This window comes from Giraffa tippelskirchi, chromosome 5 (assembly GCF_054371585.1).
Source record: "Giraffa tippelskirchi isolate mGirTip1 chromosome 5, T2T-mGirTip1v1.2.pri, whole genome shotgun sequence".
Classification (NCBI taxonomy): Eukaryota; Metazoa; Chordata; class Mammalia; order Artiodactyla; family Giraffidae; genus Giraffa; species Giraffa tippelskirchi.
In genome coordinates this window covers 93,593,355-93,618,442 of record NC_137279.1, presented here as the reverse complement: position 1 = coordinate 93,618,442, position 25,088 = coordinate 93,593,355, and the positions used below count along the sequence as shown (strand labels likewise).

General features: G+C 38.0%; 1 protein-coding gene across 10 annotated transcripts in view; it reads right to left on the bottom strand.

Annotated features, from left to right (window-relative positions):
• The window catches only part of GON4L (gon-4 like), a 79,481-nt gene extending 54,728 nt beyond the window's left edge, over positions 1-24,753 (bottom strand). For 4 of the 10 annotated variants that reach the window (XR_014054916.1, XM_081494194.1, XM_081494197.1 and 1 more), the window contains exons 1-6: positions 24,716-24,753; positions 22,332-22,851; positions 16,974-17,165; positions 1,235-1,428; positions 440-514; positions 226-276 (exon numbers count right to left, since the gene is read on the bottom strand). Coding sequence is in view for 9 of the 10 variants with exons in the window: in XM_081494194.1 (XP_081350320.1) it covers positions 226-276; positions 440-514; positions 1,235-1,428; positions 16,974-17,165; positions 22,332-22,827 (1,008 nt within the window). In the remaining variant the exon portion in view is untranslated. Of the gene's footprint in view, positions 1-225; positions 277-439; positions 515-1,234; positions 1,429-16,973; positions 17,166-22,331; positions 22,852-23,175 lie in introns of all 10 variants that reach the window. The other 6 variants (XM_081494195.1, XM_081494198.1, XM_081494200.1 and 3 more) reach the window with 3 other exon arrangements.
• Between the last annotated feature and the right edge of the window lie 335 nt (positions 24,754-25,088).

Below are 25,088 nucleotides of genomic sequence, written 5' to 3'. Positions count from 1 at the left end.
TTATCTACCTAGCACTTCCAAAAAAGCAACTAAAATAAAAATAAACTATGATAATAATTTCATATATTCCATCTCCACATGTCTATTTGCCTTTTACAACTATTTCTTTAAGGAGGAAAACCTAGATCATAATAAATCTTTCCTACAGTTTTTTTCCCTACAAATAACCTGGAATTAGATAATAACAAAACTAAATATACAACAAAGAAAAAACAGAACACCCACCACTCCTTTTTCCACCACTTCCTTCAGTTTAGAGCGTGTCATTTTGGGCTCCTAAGAAGGAAAATGAGAAGAAAATAGTCAATAAACATCACAGAGTGACTGAGTTTGTCCCTAACTTACATTATTTACAAACTTCCAAATGACCTCGTTCCTATACTTTGCCAGTTTACAGATAGCTCTGTCTCATGACATTGAAAGAACAAGAACAACTCACAAACATTGGCATATCTTCCGTCTCACTGATGGCTGCTTTCATCATAGCTACCACATGTTCATTTGTGATTACTTCCTGGAGAAAGGAAATTTCACTTTATGAAACAAAGATGTATTATCCAGATAATACTCATCTCTATGTAATTCTGCTAGATGTATGCAGAAGATAAATGAGGGCTAGATACTCAAATGGCTTCAGATTAGGGTAAAGCAAGGCAACTGAAAGCAAAGAAGCACGTTGTGGAGAGAAACACACAGCTGCCAACAATGTAGTAAGCAAATGGCTCAACCTCATTAGTTGATACTAACAGGAATGGTGCACATAAAAAAAAATTCTCCAGTTAACCATCTGCTTAAGAGAAACAGTAATAAACAACAGCAGTCTTATAAATAGTTGTACTTCTACATAGCAAAGAAGAGAATTTGCTTATGTACAAAGTACTGAAAACTGTTAACTGGGCATCTTTTCAGACATATCCACCCACAAGAGTAAATACACCTTGAACATGATCATCTCCCATTATCTTCGAATCTGCTAAACAAGAAACAATCAAATCAGTGGAAGGAAGCTGACTAACAGTTTATCTTCCCAATTAAGTTCTTTCACGTGTGTTAACATTTCAAACTTGTGCCAAATGCAAAGAGAAAGCTACCTTGAAATGTAGAATATTTTACCACCAGGAACTCATAATATTAGTAATTTATATACCAAGACTGCAAAGTTTCCTAATTATTTCTATTTGCTTCCTGTGAAAGAGCTGTATTCCCATTACACAACTGCCCCAGCCTTACGCACATGAAGGATGTTTCGCACGTTGACTGCTGTCAGGTTGTGCTGCTTGGCGCCGTCCTCTAAGGTGCGGTCAAGCACGTCATCCAGCTTCAGGTCACAAGACAAAGTCCTTTCTTCTTGATCCCTTCCATCTCTTTTCCTCTTGGTACCCTTTTTCTTTTTTCGCCTCTTCTCATTTTCTTCACTGTCATGTTCTTCTGCAAATAAACCAAGAACATCACCAGAATACCAAAGCAACTGCTCCCAGAACACAACCCAAAAAGTCAACAGTGAAAGAAAAACCACCTGCCAGCTGTCTGGTCCTGGAAATCAGCGAAGGCTATGATGGAACAGTGGTGAGAATGGCAGATGTGGTAATAACACAGTAGTAACACCCAGCATTCACTGAATATTCCTATTAGGTCAGGCATTCTTCTACACACCTTATACACATTACTTCACTTATTCCTCATGACAACCATATGAGGTAGGGACCGTTCTTTTTCCCACTGTACAGAGGAAGAAACTGAGGCAGAACGATTAAGAAACTTTCCCAAGAGCTAATAATGACAAAGCCACATTCTGAGGCCAGCACTTTAGCTCTAGAACTGTCTTAATTATTACTCTATAATGCCCAGATAATACATCAGAAATCAAGGGCTTATGTCTCAGATCTACAACTTAACTGGGTTACCTTGGCAACAGACTCTTAATTTTTTTCTTCTGTAAAAGACAGATATCTTCCCACCAGTGATGCCATGCAGATTAAGTGAAATAATATCAATCAAAGTGCCTTATAACCCATGAAATATTATATAAACATAAGTTATCATTATTATTATTATATTACTGAGTTTAGAAAAGAGAAAAACAAGGAGTAAACCAATAAAAACATCCACTCTGAATCATATTAATAAGAGGGGAGGGGATGAAGTACCTCTATTCTATAAGAAAGGAGCACATATATAACCAGATAAAAGGAAAAGCTTCTTGATTATTTAGTTCAGTCGCTCAGTCGTGCACAACTCTTTGCGACCCCATGGACTGCAGCACGCCAGGCTTTCCTGTCCATCACCAACTCCCGGAGCTTGCTCCAACTCATGTCCATCGAGTCGTGATGGACTCTAACCATCTTATCCTCTGTCAACCCCTTCTCCTCCTGCCTTCAATCTTTCCCAGCATCAGGGTCTTTTCCAATGAGTCAGTTCTTTGCATCAGGAGGCCAAAGTATTGGAGTTTCAGCTTCAGCATCAGCCCTTCCAATTCAGGACTGACTTTCTTCAGGGTTGACTGGTTTGATCTCTTTGCAGTCCAAGGGACTCTCAAGAGTCTTCTCCAACACCACCATTTGAAAGCATCAATTCTTCAGCACTCAGCTTTCTTTATGGTCCAACTCTCACATCCATACATGACCACTGGAAAAACCATAGCTTTGACTAGACAGACCTTTGTTGGCAAAGCAATGTCTCTGCTTTTTAATATGCTGTCTAGGTTGGTCATAGCTTTTCTTCCAAGGAGAAAGCAACTTTTAATTTCATGGCTGCAGTCACTATCTGCAGTGATTTAGGAGCCCAAGAAAATAAAATCTGTCACTGTTTCCATGTTTCCCCATCTATTTGCCATGATGAAGTAATGGGGCCAGATGCCATGATCTTCATTTTTTGAATGTTGAGTTTTAAGCCAACTTTTTCACTCTCCTCTTTCACTTTCATCAAGAGGCTCTTTAGTTCTTCTTTGCTTTCTGCCATAAGGATGTGTCATCTGCATATTTGAGCTTACTGATATTTCTCCCAGCAATCTTGATTCCAGCTTGTGCTTCATCCAGCCCAGCATTTCACATGATGTACTCTGCATAGAAGTTAAATAAGCAGGGTGACAATATTTAGTCCTGACGTATTCCTTTCCCCATTTGAAACCAGTCCATTATTCTGTGTCAAGTTTGAACTGTTGCTTCTTGACATGCATACAAATTTCTCAGGAGGCAGGTAAAGTAGTCTGGTATTCCCATCTCTTGAAGAATTTTCCACAGTTTGTTGTTATCCATACAGTCAAAGGCTTTGGCGTAGTCAATAAAGCAGAAGTAAATGTTTTTCTAGAACTCTCGTGCTTTTTTATGATACAACGGATGTTGGCAATTTGATCTCTGGTTCCTCTGCCTTTTCCAAATCCAGCCTGAACACCTTGAAGTCCTTGGTTCACATACTGTTGAAGACTGGCTTGGAGAATTCTCGAAAATCTTGAGGTAGATTATTACACAACACCAAAATGAGGTCCTCATCTCTCTGAAACTTTTTGGTCTACTACCAAATGAAAACAAGGGATTAGAGAAGATTAACATCAAGACAATCTTCTTGGTTTAAAAAGGTTTTATGACCTGCAAGCTGCACTCTGGCAATATGTATTCTGTGAAAATTGGTAACTTCAAACAACTGCTTTTTCACTTATGAATATATATGAAGAATTTTATATATACTCACAACTTTCAATCCAATAATTATTCTTAAGGAAATAACTACATATGTAATTATTGAGCAAACTCTGGGAGATGGTGAAGGACAGGGAAGCCTGGCATGCTGGAGTCCCTAGGGTCGCAAAGAGTCGGACACAACTGAGCAACTGAACAACAACACATGTAAAGACTAATCAAGTGATTTATTTCAACATCAATTACTTATGCAAAAACATGAAAAACACCTAAATACCAACTGAAGAAAAATGCACAACCTGAAAGTTGCAAGTTATGTTTATTATCCTTACTGAGGACTATAGGCTAGAAGACAGCCTCTCAGATGGTGCTGAGGAGCTGCACCATAGAGGTAAAGGAGAAGCCAGGATATATAGAAGTTTTTGCTGAAAAAAAAAAAGATACGTAGTTGAACATCAAAAGATTACTGCTAACTGCAAAAAATGACATCTCAAGTTAATGATTTTAGTGCTTTTCTATGTAAGGGAAGATGTAAGAGTTGTGGGTTCACTGGAGTTATTACCTATGCATCTTAACTATCTAGAGCCAGCATCCTTTTCTCTCTACCCTGAATCCCCCTCACCCTTTGGGTGAGGAGGGTGCTGCAGCTACAGTGGCGTGTGGGTTGACAGTAACCAACATTCATTCTTTTTTTTTTTTCATTCATTCTTTACTGAAAAGGCAGGTAACACTTTTGTGTGCACCAGCAATATGAAAAAAGAACAGTTAAGTGAAGTGGTACAACCATATACTGGACTGTAACTGAGCCATTAAAAGTAACTATCTGTTGAATGGACAGAATGGACTTCATTCATGCATGCATGCCACCCACCTCCCCCTCATCTTTCAAGAGGCTTTTGTTGCTGCCTTGGCATGAAGGTCAGTTAGAACATCTCCCAAACACTGGGTTCAGTCCCTTTTATGTGAGCCTGGGGGGTGGGGTGGAGTGGACAACAAGTTAAAAATGACTACAAAGAATTTTTAATAATATAGAAAAAAATTGATAATGACTTTTAAGAAACAAAAGGTAGAATTCAAACACACACACCTTACATTTGTGTAACAAACTAAAATGGACTATTCTGAGGTACATCCCAACACAGTAATAGATGCAAAAGAAATATAAAACTCTAGACTGCATCAGAAGTGATAAAGTGATAAAGCTCTTTACTGATGGTCATTTGAGAAAGCAGCAAAAGGGGAATCACGTAGCATAATACACAACAAAACTTTCTAAAACCTTTGTATTCATATCTTTTCCCAAAGTCTTTCTTCTCACCTCATTTACCTCTTTTCTTCATAAACTTCAAAACTCCTCTCTCCTCACCACTCTTAAATCTCCTCTTTGCTCTTCCCTTCCCTCTTGCATCCTTTCTCATGCAGACCAATCTAGCCAGTTCCTGGTTTCTGTAATCCCACCTTTCCCTCCTCATTTCACCAGCACTTAAACAAAGACCCAGTAGTCCCAAAAGGATTTCTGACACCTGAGAAAGATTTGATTCAGTTTCATATTTATAACCTATCAAGTTGTTAGTAACACTGTCAATTGCAAAACTAACTCAGGAGAAAAAAGTTTGAAAGACACAAGTTAAAACTATTACTATTATACTAGAAATAATAAAGTATGTTATTAGCTAAAAAGTAACCTAATAACTAAAAATCTTCGTTACAAAATTTAACCTATAAAATGTAACCAAAATTCATAAAAGACAAAAAAAAGAAAATTTACAATGGAAGCAGCTGAAAATTTACAAAATTATATCTAGACAGCTGATGAGTAAACAAATTATGCTTTAAAACAGTGCTTCTCAAATTCTGTGGCGAATCCACTGTAGACTCACACTTTTATAAAGTAAGAAAATAGCCATACTGTCAAATGTTACAATTTTTACAATGTTACAAATGTCAAATTTTTAAAGTTTTACTCTCAGTTTCCATGAATTATTTGTTTCAAACCAGTAACAAACAGTTCTCAACTAGCATTGGTTTTCAGACCACATTTTGAGAACTACTGCTTTAAAATACACACTGAAAAACATTTATTAACCCCAATAAAAATACAATAAAGACAAGTAAAAAAACAAATTAAAAGAACTGAGAAGAAAAGTTATCACAGGATTAAAATGGAAATAATAAAATTTACTACAGAAAATATTTTTTTAATGGAAAAAGCATTGGAGTTAACCATAACTCCCATTTAGAACAGATATCTTACAAGAATCAAAGTGATGACTGTTGGGTAAGACCATCCCAATTAACTACATCCTCCAAAATCACATCACACATACTTCTCTGATTTCTGGTTTTAAGGCTGAGTTTAACAAGCAGTGTGGGTCTATAAGGAAAATTTAATACATTCCAATACACTGCACAGACAATCCAAGAAAGAACAGATAATTCAATTACTTCTTACTCTGTTTTAGAACTAACTTTTATTTTACTTTTAAAATACTGGGATACCACTAACTCTAGGAATTTTAAAAAACTGAAATTAAAAAAATTTTTAAAGGAAGCTGCTCTATAAAAATCAGACTAGAATAAAGAAGAAAATCTAATTTTTCCTTTTATGAAAAAGGTGGGATGTGGCTAAAAAACAAGGTATTCGCTAAGGAGCAGATTTAATGAGGTAAACAATAAATTGAAAGTAAATTTGCACTGTAAATTGGATGATGTCAATAAAAATATGGCTGGGTTCTGTAATATCTGAATCACCAAAGCTGCTCTGGGATATGATCCTGTCACACACCCAGGACTCTGATTCTGGCCACAACAATGTATTTTTTATCAGATGAAACCTTCCTGCCAAAAACAACTGTGGAATTATATAAAACTATAAAATCACATTAAAGCAGAATAAAATATATACAACAGTCTGAAGGCACTGGATAACAACCCCTACAGGCATGATTTAAGTAGTTGTCATCCTTCAGAGAACAGAAGCACATAAGGAGCATCCAAGCTGAAACCAGCATTCTTGCTAGACTAAGTGATGAAACCCCAGAAGAGCCACCCACTAGAAATACAGGCCACCATCTAGAAATAAGTAGAAAGTTGAAACAAAGAAGTCTTAATATAGCATAAAACAAACACTAGGTTGAATTTTATTCACCTCCAAAATTATCTGCCTGCTTGAAGAAAACATAATCCTCTCTGGAGGAAGATAACAACACCAAAGCCTCTAGAATTTTTCACCACATTGTCCACTATCCAACTGAAAGTTACAGCATAGGAAAAACAGAACCAAAAGGCCAAAACACCAGGGGGTGGAGGAGGGTGATAGGCGACAGTAAAAACAAGAAAGTACTATGGGTGAGTCAGAAACAGGAAAAGGGATTTTTAAATAATTATGATTAATACATTCAAGAAAATAAAGGAAAAGATGGAGAATTTCACCAGAAACTCAGAATCCATAGTGTTAAATTGGCATGAAAAATTAAATGAAGTAGACACAGCAAAACAAAGAATTAGTGAACTAGACTACAGAACACCAGAAACTGATGCATGAAGGAAAAAAGAAAAGAATATAGAGAAAAACAAATATATACAGGACATGGTGAAAAAAATCTAACATATGTATAACTGGAATACCAGAAGAAAAGGAGGACAGAAATGATATTTTTAAAATATTGACAAGGATTTTTTTAACCGCTGCTGCTGCTAAGTCACTTCAGTAGTGTCCGACTCTGTGCGACCCCACAGACGGCAGCCCACCAGGCTCTGCCGCCCCTAGGATCAAATCTCAGATTCAAGTTAACTCTACAATCTTAAAGAGATAAAAAGTGAAAACCCACTAGTGTTCAGAAGCTTCCCTGGTGACTCAGTGGTAGAGAATCCAACTGCCAATGCAGGAGATACAAGTTCAATCCCTGGTCCAGGACTATCCCACATGTCTCGGAGTAACTAAACCCATGCGCCACAACTATTGAGCCTGTGCACTAGAGCCCGGGAGTGCAACTACTGAGCCCACAGGCTGCAACTACTGAAGGCTGAGGACCCTAGAGTCCACGCTCTGCAACAAGCCACCACACTGAGAAACGTACACGCTGTAACTAGAGAGTAGTCCCCACTCGCCAGGACTAGAGAAAAGCCCACGCAGCAACGAAGACCCAGCACAACCAAAAATAAATATAGAGATAAATCTTCAGTGAAAAAGAAAAAATGAGTATCACGGGGTTTAAAACAAATGAAGAAGTAAAATACAGTATCGACACAAAAGGCAGAAACAGATATATGGAATAAAATTGTTGTAAAATTCTTACATTTTTTGACATGGTACAAGTTCTAATTTAAGATAGACTATAGTAACTTCAAAGACTGTATACTGTTAATCTATAGAGCAAAATATGAAAGAAAAATAAAAGAATAGCAAACAAAGCAACAAACAATTAATCTCAAAAATATACAAGCAACTCCTGCAGCTGAATTCCAGAAAAATAAACGACCCAATCAAAAAATGGGCCAAAGAACTAAACAGACATTTCTCCAAAGAAGACATACAGATGGCTAACAAACACATGAAAAGATGCTCAACATCACTCATTATTAGAGAAATGCAAATCAAAACCACAATGAGGTACCATTTCACACCAGTCAGAATGGCTGCTATCCAAAAGTCTACAAGCAATAAATGCTGGAGAGGGTGTGGAGAAAAGGGAACCCTCTTACACTGTTGGTGGGAATGCAAACTAGTACAGCCACTATGGAGAACAGTGTGGAGATTCCTCAAAAAACTGGAAATAGAACTGCCATATGACCCAGCAATCCCACTGCTGGGCATACACACCGAGGAAACCAGAATTGAAAGAGACCAATGTATCCCAATGTTCATCGCAGCACTGTTTACAATAGCCAGGACACAGAAGCAACCTAGATGTCCATCAGCAGACGAATGGATAAGGAAGCTATGGTACATATACACAACGGAATATTACTCAGCCATTAAAAAAAAATACATTTGAATCGGTTCTATTGAGATGGATGAAACTGGAGCCCATTATACAGAGTGAAGTAAGCCAGAAAGAAAAACACCAATACAGTACTAATGCATATATATGGAATTTGAAAGATGGTAACGATAACCCTATATGCGAGACAGAATAAGAGACACAGATGCATAGAACAGTCTTATGGACTCTGAGGGAGAAGGTGAGGGTGGGACGTTCTGGGACAATAGCATTGAAACACGTATATTATCATATGTGAAACAGAACACCATTCCAGGTTCAATGCATGAGACAAATGCTCAGGGCTGGGGCAATGGGATGACCCAGAGGGATGGGATGGGGAGGGAGGTGGGAGGGGGGTTCAGGATGGGGAACACATGTAAACCCATGGCTGATTCATGTCAATGTATGGCAAAAACCACTACAATATTGTAAAGTAATTAGCCCCCAACTAAAATAAATAAATTTATTAAAAATAAAGAAAGAAAGAAGACAAAATTGGACTTCTCTCAGTAGTTAAGAATCTGCGATCCCACTCTTGGGCATATATACAGAGAAAAACATGGTCCAAAAGGATTCATGCACCCCAGTTTCCATTGCAGCACTGTTTCCAAAGGCAAGACATGGAAGCAACCTAAATGTCCATCAACAGACAAATGAATAAGGAAGATGTGGAACATACATACAATAGAATATTACCCACTACAAAGAATGAAATAATGCCATTTGCAGCAATAAGGATGGAACTAGAGAGTGTCATACTGAGTGAAGCAAACCAAATAAAGAAGGACAAGTATCTTTTGACATTGCTTGTATGTGCAATTAAAACAAAACGAAACAAAATGATACAAATGAACATGAACTTATGGTTACCAGTGGGGAAAGGTGGAGGGGAGGTATAGTTAGGGACTGACATGTGCACATTGCTATATTTTAAATGGATGGGGACTTCCCTGGTAGTTCAGTGACTAAGACCTTGCACTCCCCATGCAGGGGGCCCTGGTTCGATCCCTGGTCAGGGAACTAGATCCCACATGCCACACTAAAAGATCCTGCATGCTGCAACAAAGATCAAAGATGGCACAGGAGAATGGATATATGTGTATGTATGGCTGAGTTCCTTTGCTGTCCACCTGAAACTACTACAACACTGTTAACTTGCTATGTTCCAATATAAAATTAAAACTTGGAAAAAAAAAAGATTCCACATGCCACAACTAAGACCTGGTGCAGTCAAGTAAGTAAATAAAAAAGTTTTTTTAATGGGTAGGGTCTTCCTTGGTGGTCCAGCAGTTAAGACTCCACACTTCCACTACAGGGGGGAAAGGTTCAATCCCTGGTCAGGGTACAAAGATCCCACCTGCTACACAGTGTGACCAAAAAAAAAAGATAACCAGCAAGGACCTACTATACAGCATAAGGAACTCTGCTCAATATTACATAAAAACCTCAATGGGAAAAGAATTTGAAAAAGAACAGATACTTGTACATGTATAACTGAATCAGTTTGTTGTACACCTGAATTAACACTGTTAATCAACTATACTCCAATATAAAATAAAAAGTTAAAAAGAAAGCAAAAATGTTGGTTCTTTAAACAGACTGATAAACCACTAGCCAAACTTATCAACAAAAAAATAAGACACAAAAAGAGGACCTCACTAAAATTAGAAATAAAAAGATGACCTCATTAAAAATCTTAAAGACATTCCAAAATGAGTATTACAAACAACTTTGTATCAACATATTTGACAATTCAGAGAAAACTGTACAAATTCCTTGAAAAACACAACGTAGCAAAACTGAAACAAAAAGAAACAGGAAATCTAAATAACACTGTAATTATTAAAGAATTTAATCCAAAACTTAAAAGCCTTTTGACAAAACTCCAGGCCTAGCTAGCTTTCTTGGTTAATTCTTACAAAACATTTAAGAAAGAAATAAACACCAGTCTTCCACAAACTCTTCCAGAGAATACATACTGATGAAAAATTTCCCAATTCATTTTATAAGGTCTGCTGCTGCTGCTGCTGCTGCTAAGTCGCTTCAGTCGTGTCCGACTCTGTGCGACCCCATAGACGGCAGCCCACCAGGCTCCATCGTCCCTGGGATTCTCCAGGCAAGAATACTGGAGTGGGTTGCCATTTCCCTCCTCAGTGCATGAAAGGGAAAAGTGAAAGTGAAGTTTCTCAGTCGTGTCCGACTCTTAGCGACCCCATGGACTGTAGCCTACCAGGCTCCGCCATCCATGGGATTTTCCAGGCAAGAGTACTGGAGTGGGGTGCCATTGCCTTCTCCGACACAGGGAAGAGCTACCTATAAAGATTATATTGGGGCCACAAAATTAACCTCAGTAAATATAAAAGTACTGAAATCATACAAAGTGTGATGTGAACTCAAGGGAATTAAATTTGAAATCAGTAACAAAAAAAATAACTGGAAAGTCTTCAAATATTTGGAAATGAAAGAACACACTTCTAAAAAGTTCCAGTGGATTTTTGACTTACTATTATAAGGCTTATGGTACTCTTATCACTGTAAAAATTACATTAAAAAAATCAGGTTCTAAAACAACACTGAACAGGACTCCAGTTCAGTTCAGTTCAGTCGCTCGGTCGTGTCCAACTCTTTGTGATCTCATGGACTGCAGCACGCGAGGCTTCCCTGTCTCCATTCCTGTGCAGAAATCCAATCCTGTACAGAAAATTTGAATGTGTGTGTCCCCTCAAAATTCATACTCTGAAAGCCTTACCCCCAGTATGGCTATATTTGGAAATGGGTCCTCTAAGGAAGTAATTAAAGTTAAATGAGTCCACAAGGTGAATCTCTGATCCCACAGGATTAGTGTCCTTATAAGAAGTGATATCAGAAAGCTCACTCCTTCTCTCACACACATGCACCAAGGAAAAGGTCGTGTGAAGTTATAATGAGAAGGCAGCTGTCTACAAGAAGACAGTTCTCATGAAAACTGAATTTACCAGCACCTAATACTGGACTTCCAAGGCTCCAGAACTGTGAGAAAATAAGTTTCTGTTGTTTAAAAGGAAAACTGATACATCCTGTAGTATTATTAGAAAAGTTTCAAATCAGTGACCTTTCAAATAAGCTCCCACTTTAAGAAACTCGAAAAAGACCAAATTTAACCCAAAACAAGGAAACAGAATAAAATAGTAGACAATAGCAAAAACCAGTGAAATAGAAAACAAAAAAGTAGAGAAACTAATGAAACCAAAGCCTTGTTCTTTGAAAAACTTCTAGCTAGAGTGATTAAGAGAAAGATATAAATGAACAGCATCAGGAATAAAAGAACAGATATCATTATAGATCCTGCAGACATTAAAAAGATGACAAAAGTAGTTAAGCATGTGCCTGCCAATGCAGGGGACACAAATTTGATCCCTGGTCCAGGAAGATCCCACATGCCTCAGCAACAAGCCCATGAGCCACAGCGACTGAGCCCATGCTCTGGAGCCTATAAGCTGCAACAACTGAGCCCACATGCTGCAACTACTGAAGTCCATGCACCTGCCTAGAGCCCATGTTCTGCAACAAGAGAAGCCACTGCAGTGAGAAGCCCAAGCACCACAACTAGAGTAGCCTCTGCTCACTGCAACTACAGAAAACTCGAAAGCAGCAACGAAGACCCAGCACTGCCAAAAAATAAAGAAATAAATAAACCTTAAACAAAATAAAGATGACAAAGAAATATTATTAAAAACTTTATACCAATAAATTCAACAACTTAGATGGAACAAATACCTTGAAAGACACTAACTGTCAAAGCTCATTCAAGAACAAATATGTAATTAAATAGCCCTTTATCTGTTAAAGAAACTGAATTCATAGTTTAAAACATCCTACAAAGAAAACTCCTGGCCCAGATGGCTTCATTGGTGCATTCAATAAAACATTTAAAGAAGAAATAAAACCAATTCACAAACTCTTCGGAAAAAAACAAAAAAACACACAGAAGAGGAAAGAACACTTTCTAACTCATTGTATGAGGTCAGCATTACCCTAATACCAAAAACAAAGACATTACAAAAAAACTACAGACTAGACACATAAATCCTTAACAAAATATTAGCAAATCAAATCCTGCAATTGAAAAAAAAAACCTATATCATGATCAAGAGTTGATTTCTCCCTGCAATGCAAAAATGCTTTGAAATTTGAAAATCAATCAAGATAATTCATATCAACAGACTAAAACAAAAGGTAATCTCAAGAGATGTAGAAAAAACTTTTCACAAAATCCAAAATCAAGTCATGATAAAAACTGTCTGCAACCAGGAATAGTAGAGAACTTCCTCAGTCTGATAAACCATAGCTATAGACCAGCGTCCCACAGCTTAGTGGTGAAAACTGAGTGCATTTCCTATAAGAGATCAGGAACATAGGAAAAGATGCTCACTCTCACTACAGCAATATCTTATTCATGGATTAGTCGACTCAGTATTGTTAGGATGGCAACTTTCCTAGCACTTCCTAGCGGTCCAGTGATTAAGACTCTGCTCCCAATGCAGAGGGCATAGGTTCAATCCCTGGTCGGGGAACTAAGATCCCGCATGCCCCACAGTATGGCCAAAAAAATGGCAATTTTCCCAAATGGATTCACAGATTCATTATCAATCAATAGACTAGAAAATACTTTTGAAGAAAATGACAAGTCAATTCTAAAATTTATATGGAAATGCAAAATACCTAGAATAGCCTAATGTATTTAAAAAAAAAAAAAGTTGAAAAGACTTAGGACTACCTGATTTCAAAACTGTGTGATATTGGTGAAAGCTTAAATATTAATACATAGATCAACAGAATAGAACAGAGAGTCCAGGAAAGACCCACACAAAATTGCCAAATGACTTTTTCACATAGATGCAGAAGTAATTTAATGGGGAAAGAAATCTTTTCAACAAATAGCACTGAAACAATTGGACATCCATAGGCAAAAAAATAATCTCAAATAAACCTCACACATTATATAAAAATTAACTCAAAATGGATCATATATACCTAAATGTAATGTGTAAAACTACAATGTCTAGAAGAAAACAAGAAAGAAGCCTTTGTAGCCTTGGATTAGGCAAATGTTCCTTGACATGATATGAAAGCATAAGCCATAAAAGTAAAACCTGAAGTAGTTCCCCATGGCTAACACTCTTTATCAATTCAGGCAAAATAAATAATGATAAATGGCACTGTAATTCAAATAATGAAACAAATATCCATGAGTCCACACTCATATAAAAACTGAATAAATAAATGAGGGAGAAGAGACTGTTCTTCTTTACAGAAAAATTCCAATTATTAAATGTACAAGGAATGACAGAAATAAAAATCACCTTTAGAACAACACAGTAACTGTTGCAGGCGATCAACCAATAGAGGCTAAAACTAGGGGGGGTTAAGTTTGAGAAGAAATAAGAATATATGCAGTTTCAAAGTATCTTGTGCAAAATATGTAGTAATTACAAATGGAATACTGGCAAACAACAGAATAATGAACAACCATTTCACCAGAAAGTATCTACAAATGGCCAATAAATACATGAAAATATGCTTTGTATCATTATTCATTGGGAAAATGCAAGTTAAACCGTAAAGAAATACACCCAGTAGAAGAGAGAGAATTAAAAAGTCTGTTAACTGCTCACAAGGATGTGGACCAACTGTAAATCCCACACATTCCTTTTGGGAATGTAAAATGGTACAGCTACTCTGGAAAACAATTTAGCAGGTTCATATAAAGTTGAACATATACTTACTGTAAGACCCAGCAAAGCCACTCACAGTCATTTCCCCAAAAAAAACAAAAACTTATTTCTATCAAAGAACTGTATGTGAAGGCTTATAGTAGCTTTAATCATAACAAGTAAAAAACGAGAAAGAACCAAAATGTCCATCAACTGGTGAACAGATAAACAAACTGTGGTACATCTATGCAATAGAATACTACTCAGCAATGAAGAAAAACAAACATGAATTAACCTCAAAAGCATTACACAAAGTGAAAGATACCAGATGCACTCAATACTATAAATCAACTATACTTCAATAAAAATTCAAAAAGATACCAGATGCAAAAGGTTCCATACATACTGTATAACATCTATACATAACATTGTGTGTGCTAAGTCACTTCAGTCATGTCAACTCTTTGTGACCCCATAGACTGTAGCCCACCAGGCTCATCTCTCTATGGGATTTTCCAGGTATGAATACTGGAGTGGATTGCCATTTCTTTCTCCAATGTATAACATTGTAGAAAACACAAGATTATAAGAAAAAAATTGAGATCAGTGGTTCCCAAACGCGAAGAATGAAGGACTGCAAAGGGGAATGGAGGAACTTTTGGAGTGAGAGAAATGTTCCATATACTGGCTGTAGTGGTAGTTACACAAATATATACATTTCTCAAAACTCACTGAAAAAAATTTATTGTATTAAAATCTTATTTCAGACTTCCCTAGTGGTCCAGTGGTTAAGAATCCACTTGTCAGTGTGGGGGATATGGGTTCAATCCTGGTCTGGGAAGATTCCACATGCAATGAAGCAACTACGCCTTTGTACCACAACTACTGAGCCCATGCTCTAGAGCCTGCCGACCACAACTACTGAAGCTCAAGTGCCTAGAGTCTGTGCTCCACAGCAAAAGAGAAGCCACCAAAACGAGAAGCCCTCATGCCTCAACAAAAAGAAAGCCCGAAAGCGGCAAAGAAGACCCAGCACAGCCAAAAATTTAAAAAATTAAAAATAAATTTCTAGTTAAAAAAAGAAAATTACATCTCAATAAACCTCAATAAACATTTTAAAAGAATCTATGTAACTCTCCACATTAACAGAATAAGGGAGGGAATTCCCTAGCAGTCCAGTGGTTAAGACTCTGCGGTCCCATTGCAGGGAGAACGCGTCTGATCCCTGGTCAGGGAAATAAGATTCTGCATGCTGTGTAGACCAGCTACAAAAACAACAACAAAAATAAAAAAAAGAATAAAGGAGAAAATCCATATGATCATCTTAATAGAGATTTTTAAGGAGCATTTAACACAATTCAATATGGGATAAAATGCTCAGAAAACCAGGAAAATTTTTCTGTAATCTGATACAATAATATATCCATAAAAAGCTTATCACTATCATTACACATAAATAGGAATACTGAACACCTTCGCCCAAGTTCAGAAACAAGACATGGACATCCACTATTATAACTTCTAACTTACACAGCAATGGAGGTCTATTATTTGTAACAAGAAAAAGAAATCAGAAGTGTTCACTTTAAAACTGTTTGTTGGGAGGGAGGTGGAAGGGGGGTTCTGGAAGGGGAAAACATGTATACCCATGGTGGATTCATGTCAATGTATGGCAAAACAAATACAATATTGCAAAGTTAAAAAACAGAAAATAAACTAGTTAAAAAAAAAAAATGTTTGTTAAGCTAAATAAAGAAGTCTTTATTCATTTGTCTGTGTATATTTCACAATAAAAATGTATTTCAAAAAAACTTGAAGGAGGCCTAATCCTATGACCTAGTAGTTCCACCCAACAAATATTAGGCACCAATGTTCACCAAAAGATTTCTAGTACAATGTTCACAGCAGCACCAATCAGAGTAGCCTACAACTAGAAATTATTCAAATGCTCATTAAGAGTTGAATGAACAGGGGGCTTTCCTGGTGGTACAGTGGATAGGAATCTGCCTGCCAATGCCAGGTACACAGGTTGGATCCCTGGTCTGGGAAGATTCCATGTGTGGTGGAGCAACTAAGCCCACACACCGAGAGCCTGTGCTCCGCCACAAGAAAAAGCCACCACAATGAGAAGCCCACAACAAAGAGTAGCCCCCTCTGACCAAAACTAGAGAAAGCCTGAACATCAGCAAAGACCTAGTGCAACCATAAAGAAAGAAAGAAAAAAAGTTTTTGAAGAGTTGAATGAATGAAGAAAATGTAGAATATTCTAACAATGGAATACTATACAGCAATGAAAATGCAAGCATATGCAACAATGTGGACCAATTTCATTTAAACATAATGTTGAGTGGAAAAGGCAGTCAAAAAAGATACATTCATAAGATTCCATTCATATAATGTACAAAACAGGGGAACTAATCTATGCTGCTTGAAGTCAAGATAAGGTTACTCATGCGTGAGGTGTCAGTGATAACTGAAAGGAAGGACTTCTGGGTACTGGTAACACTCTATTTCTTGATCTGGTTGCTGGTTACATGGGTGTATTCAACCTCTGAAAATTCGGTGAACTTGGATATCTTGGAATATGTGCAGTTTTCTGCCTATTACACTTCAATACAGAGGGGGGCTTTTTAATTAGAAGAAAAGAAAAGAAAGCCTACCCATTGGAATAAAGAGTCCACCATCCTCTGTCTCTTCCTCAGCTTGGTGAGCTAGAGTCCTGAGTGGCTTTTCTTGAGGAGAGGCACAGACATCTGGCTGAGATGATTTCCTAGGCGGGGCTGCAGGCTTTGCAGAGTGGCTGTCTGATGGCAAAGAAGGCATCTCCCCTCCAGAATGCATTTGAGATTTTCCTGGAAGAGTTACAAATACTGCTCAACATTTTGTCCATTCTCAATTATACTCTGTCGTAGAAATCAGCATCTTGTTATAAAGTCCTTTTTAGTTAGATTACTTCAATAATGATGCATTTACTACACAGGCATTCCTCTCTTAAAGACAGTGTCCTAAGAAAAATACTGAAATCAAAGCTCAGATCCTATTTATTCATCCTTAATGTCAAGGAACTAAACTAAGTAACTGCTAAGGTCTTTCTAGTTCTAATATATTTTTTGAACTATGCATTTTTCCCCATGAAAAAATCTTATTCATAATTGTAGGACAGGGAGTGTCCTTCTGATAACAAAGGGACAGTTTATATAGATGATCATTAATACCACATTTAATCAACTATAAATGACACATGTATCAGCTATATATATCTTATATATATCTAATATATACCAATGATTATATATCAACTATAAATGATATACATATATAAAATGTCCTAAACTTTCTGACTCTGTAAAGCAATCTTACAGAGCATTAGAGTAAAAATCACCATAACATTGTAAACACATGGTTACACAGTTCATTACACAACTTTTTCCCTTCCTCACCTCAGCTCTTTTTGGTTTTTTTGGTCAAGCCTCACAGCTTGTGGGATCTTACTTCCCCAATCAGCAATGGAACTCGGAGACCTGGCAGTGAGAGCACTGAGTTCTAACCACTGAACAGCCAGAGAATTCCCTCCTCATTCAACTCTTAATAAGTGCTACCTTTCTTCCCTTTTTTCATGAGGGACATTAAAAAGACAAAGAAACATTCATGCAATATCAAAAGCAAACATTAAAATCCAGTTTCATAGGGAAAAGACTACATACAGGATTGTGCGTGCACAGATCTGTAGAATATACACAAGGCATTGTCAAACTGAGATTGCTTCTGAGAAGATAACTTGAAAAACAAGAGGACAAAGTGGAAGCGTGCCTAACTTTTCCCTGTGTACTTTCTGTATTTCAGAACTTTTTGCCATGTTTGTGTATTACATAGTCAAAAAAATTTTTTTTCAAAAAAAGATCAAGTTATTTGTTATTAATACTGAACTCCATTCAAAATAGATAGTACTTATTTAGACTGCTATCCCATCAGCATTGGGACATTCAACTGATATAAACAAGATTTTAAATGGGAGGACACTTCCCTCCAACAAAGACAAAAAAAGCCTTTACTTTCAACTGACTCAATCCTTAATTCTATTTACTGTTAATCTTATTTCCTTTACTTCTGGAGTCCGTGATTACTTCACAGTGTCAAAAAGGTTAAAAACTGTGGCTTTAACAGGGACTGTACAACAAGTAGTTGAATCCTAAATCCAACAAATCAAAAGTTTCTCTCAGGCAAATGTCTTGTAAGAGGGAGGAATTTCAATCAGTAACACAGCAGAGCTTTCTCATTAATCAACTGTCTTTAATAATTTTAAGAATTAATGTCTAACATTTTAAAACTGAACTGACATAAATGATTTTTTAAAACAAACACAGCATAACCTTTACATCTAACCAAAATGCAAAAGTTCAGTTTGGTAAATAGAGCTTCCAATAATACTTTTTCCACCTCAAACATCTGGAACGACTCCAAAACTGCCCCTACAGTTTATCAGCTGCACCATACTCTACACAGAGAAAAAGTTCCTTTTCCCTGCAATACTTGTCTCCCTGATCCCATCACAGTGCTTCTCTATTTAACTCCCTTCTCACAGAACTCCTCAGGATCCCACTCTTCCTTTCCTCTCTCTATATGCTAGACAACAAAGACCTTAGAAAGAGAAGTCAAGAAGGATAAGAGACAGAGAAAGAAAAGCCTTATTACAGAGCATGGCTAACTGCCAGCCTAACAACTTCAAATTATATCAATTGTAACACAATGCTGATACTTCCAAATAGCCTAGATGTTTTTCTGCTTTTTTCCCCACATTTTGATAACCAAAAAACCAAAATGTTAAATAAAGCAAAACAACAAAAAGAATATGCACTAAATTATAACAGTAATTACTTTGAGTAGTAAAATTATGGGTGATTATTTTCTTCTTTCAATTTTGCAATATTTTCCAAAATGCACATACATATGTGAATTTACAATATTCCTTTTTTCTTCCTGCTTTTCATGTGACATGTCTATTTGGCAAAAAAAAAGTTACTTGGGGGGAGAAAGGAGTCATAACGTACTTCTTTTATTGGTATTACTTGTATATACAGCTAATTGATATAAGGTGGGAGAATCAACTTTCATTTACCCAGCTTAATGAAGTAGTAATGGTAGTAAAAGTCACTCAGTTGTGTCTGACTCTTTGGGACCCCATGGACTATAGCCCTCCAGGCTCCTCTGTCCATAGAATTCTCCAGGCAAGAATACTGGAGTGGGTAGACATGCCCTTCTCCAAGGATGTTCCTGATCCAGGGATTGAACTCAGGTCTCCCACATTGCAGGCAGATTCTTTACCATTTGAGCTACCAGGGAATTCCGACCCAGCTTAATGAGGAGTAGTATTAACAGTATTACAGATAAACTCTAAAAAATATTTATTTTACCTACATTTGAACATTTATAAACTTACCATTAAAGACAGCTCTATAGAGATTTCCCTGGTGGGTCCAGCGGTTAAGAATCTGCCTTGCAATGCAGGAGATGCAAGCTTGATCCCTCTTAGGGGAACTAAGACTCCCACTCGCCACAGAGCATCTGAGCCTGCGTGCCACAACTACTGAGACCTCATGACAAAGCTGCAGAGTCCACACACCGCAACGAAATATCCCACATAATGCAAAAAATACCCCACAAGCCACAACTAAGACCCAACACAGTGAAATAAATAAATATTAAAAGAAAATGCAACAAAATCTTAACAACTGTCAATTCTGGGTCATGAGTACTCAGCAGTTGGCCACGTTGTTATACTAAAAAATAAAAACTCTAACCTCCACTCTTCAACAGGTCAGAGACTTTAAATTCCTGCTTAATTTTACATTCCTTCTCTAGCATTTTAATCCCGCATCTTCCTCCATTTCTTCCTGTCTTCAGGTCACAAATACAACCAAGCCAAGGAAAAAATTCAACAGTTCTGCTGCCCTCTCTAGCTATTTCCAATTCACTCCACTGCACAAATTATCACTGGGGCTTTCATCCTTCCCTCATTAATGCCATCATTCAATTTCCTTTTCCCAAAACTCCTAAATCTACTCTTAAAAATCATCAACCCTCAAATGAAGTATTTTCTTAGACTTCCCTGGTGGCTGAGTGGTAAAGAATTGGCCTGCCAATGCAGCAGACTCGGGTTCATAAAATTTTTAAAATGTAGTATTTTCTCATGCATCATTATACCTCCTTTGTCACTAAATTTTAAATGAAGTATCTGTTTTTAAAACTCTCTACCCTCCTTGACTTTCACTACTCATACTTCTCCAGATTTCCTTTCTCTATCATCTTCTTCCATGTTCCTTTCTATGAAGAAAAACAACAATTAAAACTTTTCTAATCATACCTCTTACCAAACTTTAATCTCAGTTTTCCATTCTTCCATGATGGCTCCAAAGTCATCTCACACTCCACATATTTAAAGCTAAACTCATTAAACCTTTCAAATACCTTTCCCAGGAAAGCATGCTTCACCATGCCCCAACCCAGATATCTTACATGGTGTCAGTCTCCAGAAATATTAATTCTTCCTTTGTAATGTCTCCGTGCTTCCCTGGTAAAGAAATCCCCTGCCGATGCAAAAGACGCAGGTTTGCTCCCTAGGCCAGGAAGATCCCCTGGAGAAGAAAATGGCAACCCACTCCAGTATTCCTGCCTGGGAAATCCCATGGACAAAGCAGCCTGGCAGGCTATAGTCCATAGGGTCGCTAAGAGTTGAACACAACTTAGCAACTAAATAACAACATCTCTAAGATATACTTTTCTTCTCTATCCTTACTGCCAACATCCTACAGCAGTACTTTATAAGGTCTCAATGGCATAACAGCATGGCTGTGTGTAGTAATCTGGATCTATCATTTCTATCTGAAACTCTGCTTTCCTTCCTCACAAACACAACACTTCCATGTATTTGTAGAAAATGCTATTCTACTTCCACTCCTTCACCCCAACCTATCAAATCTTATCAATCCACTAAGTTCCAATTTTAAAAATCCTAATTACTTGTGCCACACTAGCACTTAATCCCATATTGTCTTAAGCTGTTCCAAATGAATTATGTGCTCGTGTCTTGTCTTCCCATCTAGACTAAAAGAGCTTTCTGAGAACAGAACTATGCCTTCTGCTTCTTTTCTTTACTAACTGGCTATAACCTTCAGGAAAAGTTCAAAGCATGAACAGCAAAGCCTTCTGGGACTTCCCTGGTGGTCCTTTGGTTAAGAATCCACCTGCCAATGCAGGGGACATGGGTTTGATCCTTGGTCCAGGAAAATCCCACATGCCACAGGGTAACTAAGCCCCATGCAGCACAACTACTAAAGCCTGTTTACCTAGAGCCCATGTTCAGCAACAAGAGAAGCCACAGCAATGAGAAGTTCTTGCACCACAACGAAGAGTAGCCCCTCTCACTGCATGTAGAGAAAGCCCGCTTGCAGAAACAAAGACCCAGTGCAGCCAAAATTAAAAAAAAAAAAAAAAAAGCCCTTCACAATCCAAATACAATCTACCACTCAAGTGATCACTCATACCTCTTCTGCTTCTGCCTCTGCCCGACTCTTCATGGCCTAAAATACTCCATGCCATCACTCTATCAAACCACAGCCATCCTTCAAGTCCTAAGGGTTATGACATCTCTGGAGAGCCTAACCAAATGACAGAGGTAGTAGTCTCTCAAGGTCCACTCCATAAATAGCCACCAAATCACAAAAGGACATACACAGTTAATCCCTCCAAAAATAATGAAAAGGTAAGAGAAAGGAAAGAAAAGAATACGGAAGATGATCAAGGCAATGGGAGGGAAAAAGAAAGTTTCTACCCATTCATAATCATACCACTCAGTCCTGACACTTACAAGCACCACAGCTCCAATTCCAAACCCAACTGGCATCCCCTTTCGGAAATGCTATTTTGTAAAGGCACTGCAGAGAGTGCAATGACAAGTGCAAAGGCAATGACAAGCTGGTACTAAAAAGGTAGATGTAAGCCCAAGATCTTCCATGTCTTACCTCCTTCTTCCTTGACTTCCTCACTAGGCTCTTCTGAAAAAGGCTCCTGTGTGATAGGATGATCACCTCTGTCTTCTTGAGTAACTGGCCCAGGTCTGAGTGTAATTTTCTTCCCTCTCCTTGAGCTAGTGGCCTGGAGTTTTCCTTTACCAATGTGTGTATTTACAGGCTGGGAAGACTCCAAGGAAGCCAGGGTGATTTCCTGAGAGATGGCCACATCCACAGCTTCCAGAACTGTTACATTTGTGTCCTCAGAGAGCATCCTAGAGCTCAAAGACGGGTCCTCCATACCAAGCTGAATTCCTGCATCCTGCACTTCAAGGTCAGCGGCTCTGCCATGACTTGGACTCCAGGACAGGGACACTGACCCCAGGTCTTTAACTTGGTCAGATTCTGGTTTAACAGCTGACTGAAGGTCTAAGTCATCTTCCTCCTGGTTGCCCTGATGTTGTGGGGACTCTGTCAACATAGTTCTTCTTTTCTTACAGGGCAACATCTTCCAGGTCCCACTTGTTCCATCCTGAAAGGATAAAGGCAAGTTCTTATCACCTTCTTATTAATTAAAGGTAATAACATTTCCTCAAATATATTTTCACTTATTCATGTTCAATCACGAACACTATATATTACACCAAATGCACAATCTCCCATTAGGTGGAAAGTGAGAGACAGGTTAGAAAGGCAGAATTCAAATCCTAATTCTATTACTGATTAGTGAGTTCCTGAGTGACCTTTCCAAACTTTGGTTTCCTCAACTGTAAAAAATAATAATTTTTCTAAACTTATGGAGTTGTTCTAAGAATTAAATAGTAAGCAATTAATAAGTGTTAGTTATTGCTATTACCATCAGGGCGGGAGAACAGCATGATGCTGAGAGTAAACTGTGGAGTCAAACTACCAGCATTTACTTCCCAAGTAGGCTTCTCTCTAGTCTTGTGACCCTGCATGAATTATTTAATTTGAATCTGTTTATTTGCTATACAATGAAATAAAAGTTGCATCTATGAAATTAGACAGTAATTTATTAGATCAGTAAATGTTTGCAATTGTTGCTTACATACACAGGTATTTCCATTAACAGAAATAATCCAAAAACAAAGTGTCAATACGTAAAACAGTGAAACTATACTAACAGAAATTCTGTACTGAAAACAAAAGTTGCATCTACAAAATTAAACAGTAATATACTTTTTTTTTAATCAAAAACTAACTGTTCTCTGAAAATTCTGGACTCTTGGCTTCAATTCAAATTATCACATTTTAATGGCAACACTATCCTAAAGTGGAGGTATCTTCTCGTTTGTTCTTATATAAACTATTTGCAAACCTCTTTTTTTTGTACTTACCACTTTTATGATTACTTCTTGTCTCTCTCCTATTACCCTCCCCACAATGTGCTTTTTGAGGGAAAAGATTCTTTCAAGGAGTTCTACTAGTACCCAGCAATATCTGCCCTATTGCAGACACTCAATAACTGTTCCCAGAATGAATGAGTGTGTGAACTCCCCATTCTGTGCATATTCAATGCAGGCTGGACCAAGAGCATTATATGGAAACTAACTGCACCTTTCTATCCAAAAAAACTTTATTCTCAGGTTTTTGAGCTAGGTCCAAGAATAGAATACACTGCCTTGTGATTGATAACATTGAGTTCTTCTTCACTAATAATGTTCAAGTAAGGCCCGAACGCCCATCTACCAGACACCAGGTGAAAACCCGCACTAGAGGACGGCAACATAAAGTACTTTCTAAGAGTTTGAACTATAAAGTTAGTTTTAAACCACTTTAATTCAGATTTTCCAGGACACTAGGAGAGATTCCCCAGCACAGGCCAAACCAACTTTTGTCCGTAACTTGATAATTAAACTTCAATAAACAAGTAAAGATTCCTCTGATGAGGGAATGCTGACGGAGAATTAGGGTAGTGGCATTAGTTCAGGCAAGTCTTACATTTCAGATAAATTACTGAGAACCAAAAAAAGGGGGGTGGGGAGAGGGGATGAAAAAAAGAAATACAGCTACTATTCAAAGTCAGTAGCGTGCAGGGATCAGCTCAGGAACATCAAATACAACAGAGGCTCTGCCCAGTCTCTGGGAACTGCAATCAAACCAACAGCATGAATGAAGGCAAATCCGGAAGCAACCGTGGAGCGGACCCCTTCAGAGAAAAGATTTCACAAAGGAGTCCTAACTGCGCTTTTCACCTCGACGCGGAACGCTGGCCCAAGTCTCCACTCCCGGACAGACACTTTCACTTCCCTACCTCTGTCAAGCAACCCGCACCAGCCCTAGACCAAACCGCCTCAGCCTGAACATCCTTCGTCCGGACGTACAGCTCCAAGCTGCCTGTTCCCGCCCCACCGCACTCGACCCAGTACCCTCACCAGCCAGCCGGATCCCGCGGAAACTCAGCTTCGGTATCACCGGAAGTCAGTCAACGGCAGCGACTTACGTGCTCGCCCCCAGGTCGCGGTACGCCGCGTCAGTGTGTCAAAGAGCATGCGCCAATCTCAGACGCCATTCTATTTTAGGGCACAATGAAGCCAAAAGGCTGGTTCTTCCGTTGTGGGCAAAAAAGTTTAAAGGCAGTACCTGTCTCTCTCTGTCCACGGAGTAATCCTACTCAAAACAAAACTGGGTATTAAGGTTCAATGGTTTAAGTTGACAGTCCTTCTCGCCGCGATACACCTGGTATAGGGGACCCAAGAAAATGGAGAATTCATGAAATTTCAGAAAGAAATCCTGGGTTACAAATAG